General features: G+C 40.0%; 1 protein-coding gene across 1 annotated transcript; it reads right to left on the minus strand.

The window, feature by feature from the left end:
* LOC102662512 (uncharacterized mitochondrial protein AtMg00860-like) lies at window positions 1-342 on the minus strand. Its single transcript, XM_006586421.1, has one exon. It carries the CDS (start codon window positions 340-342, stop codon window positions 1-3), a length of 342 nt encoding a protein of 113 aa, XP_006586484.1.
* Window positions 343-7,249: the final 6,907 nt, after the last annotated feature.

A 7,249-nucleotide genomic window follows, 5' to 3' on the forward strand; every position in this document is an offset into this window, starting at 1 on the left:
TTAAAAGTCGGGTAAAGCCAAAACTGTAGTCTCAGTAAGCATCTTCTTTAATTGTTGAAAAGCCAGTTTTGCTGCATTGGACCAGATAAAGTTATCTTTTTTAAGCATGTTAGTTAAGGGTTTAGCAATGCCACCATATCCCTTGACAAACCTTCTGTAATATCCAGCTAACCCCAGGAAGCCTCTAAGTTGTTTCAAAGTTTTAGGTAGTGGCCACTGTTCTACTGCAAGCACTTTAGCTGGATCAGTTGATACCTTAGAAATGAAGTGGCCAAGGTACTCTACTTCAGAAACCCCAAAATAACACTTACTCCTCTTAGAAAACAAGGAATTCACCCTCATAGTTGCAAAAAAATTGCGTAAATATAGAAAATGGTCTTCCAATGAACAACTATAAACCAAAATGTCATCAAAGAACACCAGCAGAAACTTCCTCAAAAACTGAGTTCATAAGCCCTTGAAATGTTGCAGGTGCATTAGTGAGATCAAAGGGCATCACTAAGTATTCAAAATGCCCAGCATGAGTCTTAAAAGCAGTCTTATACACATTAGTAGGATCCATTCTCACTTGATTATATCTTGACCTCAAATCGATTTTGGAGAAAATGCTAGAACCTTCCAATTCATCCAATAGATCATCTACTAAAGGAATTGGAAACATGTTCTTAACTGTATGCTTGTTAAGATCCCTATAATCCACACACAACCTCCATGATCCGTCCTTTTTACCCACCAAGACTATTGGGCTTACAAAAGGACTACTACTATTTTGAATTATACCAGTCGACAAAGATTCCTACACCAGCTTATCAATCACATCTTTATGCTATTTAGCATACCTGTATGGTCTCTTACTAATAGGACGAACACCTTGAACTAGTGGAATTCGATGGTCATGACCAGGTTTGCGAGGAGGTAACCCACTAGGTTCTTGAAATAAATCAGAGAACTCATCCAATAACTTGGCAAGAGTAGGAGGGACTTCTTTATCAACAACTTGAGTTGTAAGTAAGTTCAAATAACCCTTTTGTCCATCACATACTTGCAAAATTGACAAATGAACACCAGTTGACATAGCCTTCCCCAATTGTTGCCTCTTAACTGTTTTTAATCCAGTAGAGGCCCCTCTTAACACATTTCTCCTTCCCCTAACATATAACTCCATCTGCAACTTATTAAAATTCCTTACAATATCACCCAAGGAAACCAGCCACTCCATTCCCAAGACCAAATCACAGCATCCCAATGGAATGAGTAACATATCAGAAGTGAATTTGGTTTGCTGAATTATCCACTGGAATCCTCTAACGACAGCAGACACGTTTAACTGTGTGCCATCAACAACCACCACACTCACGGAATCAAAAACATTACTTTTGCAACCCAATCTCTTGGCCACCTCAATGTCCAGAAAATTGTGGGTACTCCCACTATCAATCAACACATGGAGAGGCTTCTTTTGGTAGTAGCCTGTCACACGCATGGTGTGGAAATTGGCAATTCCCGTGAGGGCATGGACAAAAATTTGAGGATCTATAGAGCTGGACCCCATTGAGTTTTCAAGAAAAACTTCTTCCTCCGCACCCTCCTGTAACTCATCCACTTCCATCACTTGCAACTGCAGTGTTTTATGACTCAAACCATGCTCAGGCATAAAGGGTTCATCACAAAAATAACATAACCCTTTTGCTCGTCTATCACTTATATACGCAGGGGTTAAAGTTTTAGAGGTTTGTTGTTTTGTTTTGGGGATATCTTGTGTCTTAGAAAGAGTTTTAGGAGGTGTAGGTAACAACGATGGTTTAGAAGAAGCCTCAGGTTTAGACTGCTTATTCTAAGATTTTGTAACAAAACCATGCACAATTGCTGCCTCATGCATTTTTGCTAATGTGAAGGCCCATCGGATAGAATTTGGTTGAAACATTCGAACAAGCATCTGGACTTCTTGTTTAAGCCCCCCCAAAAAGCAACTCAGCCTATGCTCCTCAATCAGATCCAAACGAGCTACAATAGCCTCAAAAGCTTCATGGTACTCCACTATCGATCCCTTCTGCCTCAATTGCATCAATTCAGCCATAGGATCATCACATACTTCGCCAAACCTTTCAATTAAAATCCTTGTATATTCTAACCAAGGTGGTAAGTTCTACAATCCTACATATTTCACATAAGAGCTAGGCCATTGAAGGGCTTTCCCTTCAAAATGTACCACCGCCAACCTTACCTTAAACTCCTCAGGTGTATTATCAATAGAGAAGAATGTATCACATTGGATTAACCATTGTTTAACATCATTACCAGAGAAATGCGGAAAATCAATTCTAGCTAGACGTGTTCCGCAAGAATAAGAAGATCTCTCACCTCGAATTGGGCTTCCCCCCGTTGGAGAATGAGTTTTGCCCTTACTATTATTATGTAGAAGGTCCTGCATTTGTTGTGATATCAACAAGGCTAACGACTGTGTTAGGGAATCATGAAGAGTTTGCTGCATCGAAGCTACCATCTCCATGAATCTTTCATCAATCTTGGAATTGAGACGATTCTCCTCGCGATCTTCAATTTCACGCTTAAGAATGTGATTCCATGTAGCATTGTTCGCGACAGGCAAGTGTACCGGATCACACAAGTAGTATAAAATGGTAAGAACCGAGTATCGAACTCTCGATGAACTTGTGTTATCTGGCTAGCTATTTTGGTAAATAGGTGTCTGGTATGAAAAGATGATTGTGGTTATGAATAGGTATGTAAACTATCTATGCAAAAAGAAAGAAAATCACGCAAGAGAAATGTTGTGTAAAAACAAGTAGAGAACGCGTTGGTCTTCCTAATAGGTTCCTGATGCTAAAACGGATGTTCTCTATCTAACAATGCCCATGTATTCCTATGTTGTCTCCTGGACTGCTAGACCCTGATTCCTCATGATAGCCTAGCCTAATCCTGATCAAGCCTCGTCCACAGATTCCTCTTGTAAGACTAAACTCATTACATAGCACAGAGAACACATAAAACATCATTACATAGATAGAAATATATTTACATTAGGTACCTACAAGGAAGATCCAATAGAGGATATAGCTTTCCATGGTCCAGAAACCTCCTTTACAACACAGAGAAGAACAAGATGAAAGATAGCAAAAATACAAGTGGTGAGGATGTCTCCTTCCCCTCTAGGATCTCACAATCATTCACAAATTCATCTAAAGTTCTCAGAACGGCTTTCGCTTCGAGCTCTCATCTCTGCAGATCTTCACACAGCAAAATCTCTTAGAACTCTTTGGAACTTGGACCTTTTTCTCTCTAGAACATCCTAAAGATGCAAAAGCTTCAAGCCAAGACCAGACTTTCGTGCATGCAGAGGCTTCTTCAAGAAAAATGACAAACTCCCTCAAAAAATCTAATTTCAAGCTTAAATAGGTGGGTTGGTCCGTGCTTGCGCACTTAGCGCAAATCTGGATCGCTTAGCGTGCATAGGTGGATTGTGTCTTAGCGCGCTTCTCTTGCTTAGTGGATGAGCTGAAGCGGTGCGCTTGATGACCTGGAGCGGTGCACTCAGCGAACCTGATAGCTCATCTTCTTCTGGATTCTTCCTCGTGCTTAGCCACTGAGTGTCGCGCTTAGCGAATGCTCGCTAAGCCAATTTACTGGCTTAGCGAGAAGGTGAAAATAGCATTGTTGCCAATTTGCCTCATTAACCTGAAATTGAGAGAAATTGATTATAAAACACACAAAATAAAAGTATAAATTATCTATTACCTATATTTAACATAAAGTACTTATAATATTATAAAACAACTATAAATTGGAGAAGTTTGATACAATATACACAAGTTTTATATACAAAAGTTAGTCATTTTCACCGACTAACAACTCCCCCAAATTTACAGTTTTGCTTGTCCTCAAGCAAAAGAGAACAATTCACTTGTCCTCAAGTGGTAAAACATGCAGTGTTTATGTACAAAGGTGTATGCATCAAAATTTATTGATTGCATGATGAGAAAGATGAAGCAATGTGTACCTATCACTTGTTTTCACAGAATATGCAGCTAGACAAATAGGAGAACAAAATGTGAACTATACATTTATATAAAGTTAATCATAAGACAAATATCAAGGAAAGTAGCTCAAACCACAGTCTCACGGCTACTGTTTCACTCAAGCAGAAGTGTTTAAGCTATTCATTGATAACAACTAACAAGAGGTCCAATCTTTGCATTTCATCTCATGCCATCAAGTCAGAAATGTATAAACAGAATCATAAGGACTTTCTCAGGCTTGTAGTGAGGTTTGGCTACAAAAATTCATTGGTTTTTCTAGAATTCAAAGGTTTAGGTTCTAAGAGAGCACAAATCCTTGACTTATCCCAATGGTCTTGTATTATACCAATAGCTTTCTCACTATCTTTCCTTTCAAGTTGCTTTTGACCTTATTGTAACAGCACAATTTATTCTTTTTTTTTAACATACAACTTATTTGTTGTGTGTGCTGATGCTTAACCTTTTTCTTTTCATTGGAGTTGACTTCCCTCCCCCAAATTTAGAGTAAATTTGTCTTGAGCCATATGCTCTCCTAGAATCTAAACAAGGTATCAGGATATGTTTATTTAAGTTTAGGGTTCAAATTTTTTTTACAATATCATTCAACTCAAAAAGGGAGCGAAGGATGCAATTATCATTTAAGGTAAGTTGTTTGGTCAAAAGAGTTTGTGTATGTACAATCATGGCCTTCATCATGTCCTCATTTATACATTTCTTTCTAAAATTCAGAGATTCATGCAAAGATTATCACTCACAGCTAGTCGTTCACTCACAGTTTAAGGTCACACTCTCACCGGTTTTGGTTCAAGCTTTTCTTTCACAATCAATTTGTCTACTAACTAACAATTCTACTGTGAGTTCACACTCTTGTTCTTTCTTCTTTCAACATGCATATTCGTTCAAATTCATGAATAGAAACACAAATCTCATCTTCAACATGCATTCAATTTAAAGCAAGGCATACATCCATTTTTCAAAATAAATAAACTATTTTACTGCAACACCAACAAAAGTTAAGTTAAACTGTTCCAGATGCTTCAGAATGAGCAACTACACTACTCATGCACAAAACTAACAAGAAGTAAATAATGTACTAAAACCATAATTATACTAATAGATCAAAAAGCACAAAAAAATCAATAGGAATTTAAGGATCCTGTGATTGGTCCAGGGTGTCCTGTGTCTGACCCTCCTCCTCTTTTGACAAATGAAGTACATGAGTAGCTATAGGAGAGGTGTTCAGAGACAGGACTGGGGTGGTTTGATCCTCAGGCATGGAAGGGTCTGCTGCTTGTTGTGGAGAAGTGGAATCTGCCACTGGTGCCGGAAGCTCTAGAGTGTCTTCAAGAGACTTTTCAGAGGTGGTTGCAGCTTCCTGGGTTACAACTACCCTCCACTTCCTGATCAAGGGCTCAGGAGTGGAAGACTTTGATGACTCATCCTTTGGCTGATGGGGTACCTGAGTGGTGGGATCTTTGAATTCCCTGTGAAGAGGAGGCTGAGTCCCTAGCCAGGCTACCCATTCATTAAATTGCCCTACCATCGAGATGGAGTCTGGAGGCGCTACTAGCTTTAGGCTTTGCAATAAAATAATCTACCCTTGATGTATGCTTCGAAGCATGGCTTCAAAATGTTGAAAATCTGCAAGAGATAAGGTAGAAGGAACTGCTTTCATACGAGCTGGGGGAGGAGCTGCTGATGTAGAAGCTGGATGAGGGGCTACTAATGTAGAAGGAGCCTTAGTTGGCCTTGCCCTTGGTCTTCTGGCCCCCCTAATAATAACTGTTGGATCATCCGGGTTCCAATAGTTTTTCCTTATGTAGGCCAAATTAATGACCGGGCTCAAACGTTCAAAGACCAAGCTGTCGGAAGCAACTCCTCTAGACCTACATAAAGCTGTGATAAGAGCAGGGAACCCTAGTCTAGAGGAGTTAGACTGGGCCATTGATGCGATCTATCTAGAGATGAGAGCTCTGACATTCATGTCCAGTTGAGTAACTAAGCCAAAGATTAACTAGCTCTATCCACAGTCAAATCCGAGGTGTGGGAAGTCGGAGCTAGGTTGGAGTATGAGAAAACACTCCAGACCTAAGCAAAAGTGGTTAGATCTTTTCTGATGATCTTTCTAGGGTGACCTTCAGCATTTAAAATCAACCCTCGGCCGGGTATGCATAGAGCAACCTCAATTTCCTTGATGTCAGTAGGCATCCTGCAGTATCTTGAGTAAGCGGGTAAAGATTCACCCTCAGAAAGCACCACAGGTGTTTCTAAAAAGGCATTGAGGCTATCTGCATCAATCCTTATCAAGTGGCCTCGTATTCTGACTTGTTTTGGTGAAGGCCCCTCAGGACTGTAGAGGCTGGCGTAGAACTCCTTCACCAATGCCAGGTCAATGCTACTGTCATCTAAATTGGTGAGGCACTTATGAAAGTTACGCCTCTCCAATTCAGCCTTAAATTCATCCAGCTCTGTATGATATATTTCCACTTTCCTCTCAGCTAATATATGTCTTCCCATGACATTATCATCGTATCTGGTCCAAGCCTCAAAAGAGTGGAATCTTCTTGTATCATATTGAGTGGTGGGCTTTGAACCGCCACTCTTTCTTTGCTTGGAAGACATCTACAGACAACGAAATCAAACAATTAATCAGGACACAGTTATTCAAATTTTAAAAATTGAGAAATAAAACTGAAAAAGACACTGGCCGCTTAGCGAGACATGGTCCGCTTAGCTGGCCTTTGTAAAAAAAACACCATCGCTTAGTGACATATGGAGCCGCTTAGCGGAAGTTGCAGAATTTTTAGATTCTGCAGAATTGTCTTAGCAGAAAAGCACTCGCTAAGCTGAACATGTACTGCAAGGATTTGCGCTAAGATCCTTGAAGGCTGCGCTTAGCGGCACTAAATTCAGCAAAAATTTCACTAAGTGTTGGGAGCTTAGTGAGTAAAGCTCGCTTACCTGGGTTTAGCGATTCAGCTTCGCTTAGCCACAGGTAGTTCAGCAAGAGGATGAGTATTCATCCTCAAAGGATGAACTCGCTTAGTGTAGTAAGCGTGCATGGCGAGTTCTTCAGATAATGCTTACATACAATGAATATTGATGAATTCGCTTAGCACAGCATGCTCGCTTAGCGAGTTCATCGCGTTTTCCAGAAAACGCAGAAAACACAACTTGTTTTCTCACACTTTTCAAACCTCTAAAATGAATATCAG

Source organism: Glycine max, chromosome 8 (assembly GCF_000004515.6).
Source record: "Glycine max cultivar Williams 82 chromosome 8, Glycine_max_v4.0, whole genome shotgun sequence".
Classification (NCBI taxonomy): Eukaryota; Viridiplantae; Streptophyta; class Magnoliopsida; order Fabales; family Fabaceae; genus Glycine; species Glycine max.

Excerpts from the sequence above, each read along its gene's own strand:
- LOC102662512 (XM_006586421.1), bottom strand. The coding sequence starts at position 342 with ATGAGGGTGAATTCCTTGTTTTCTAAGAGGAGTAAGTGTTATTTTGGG.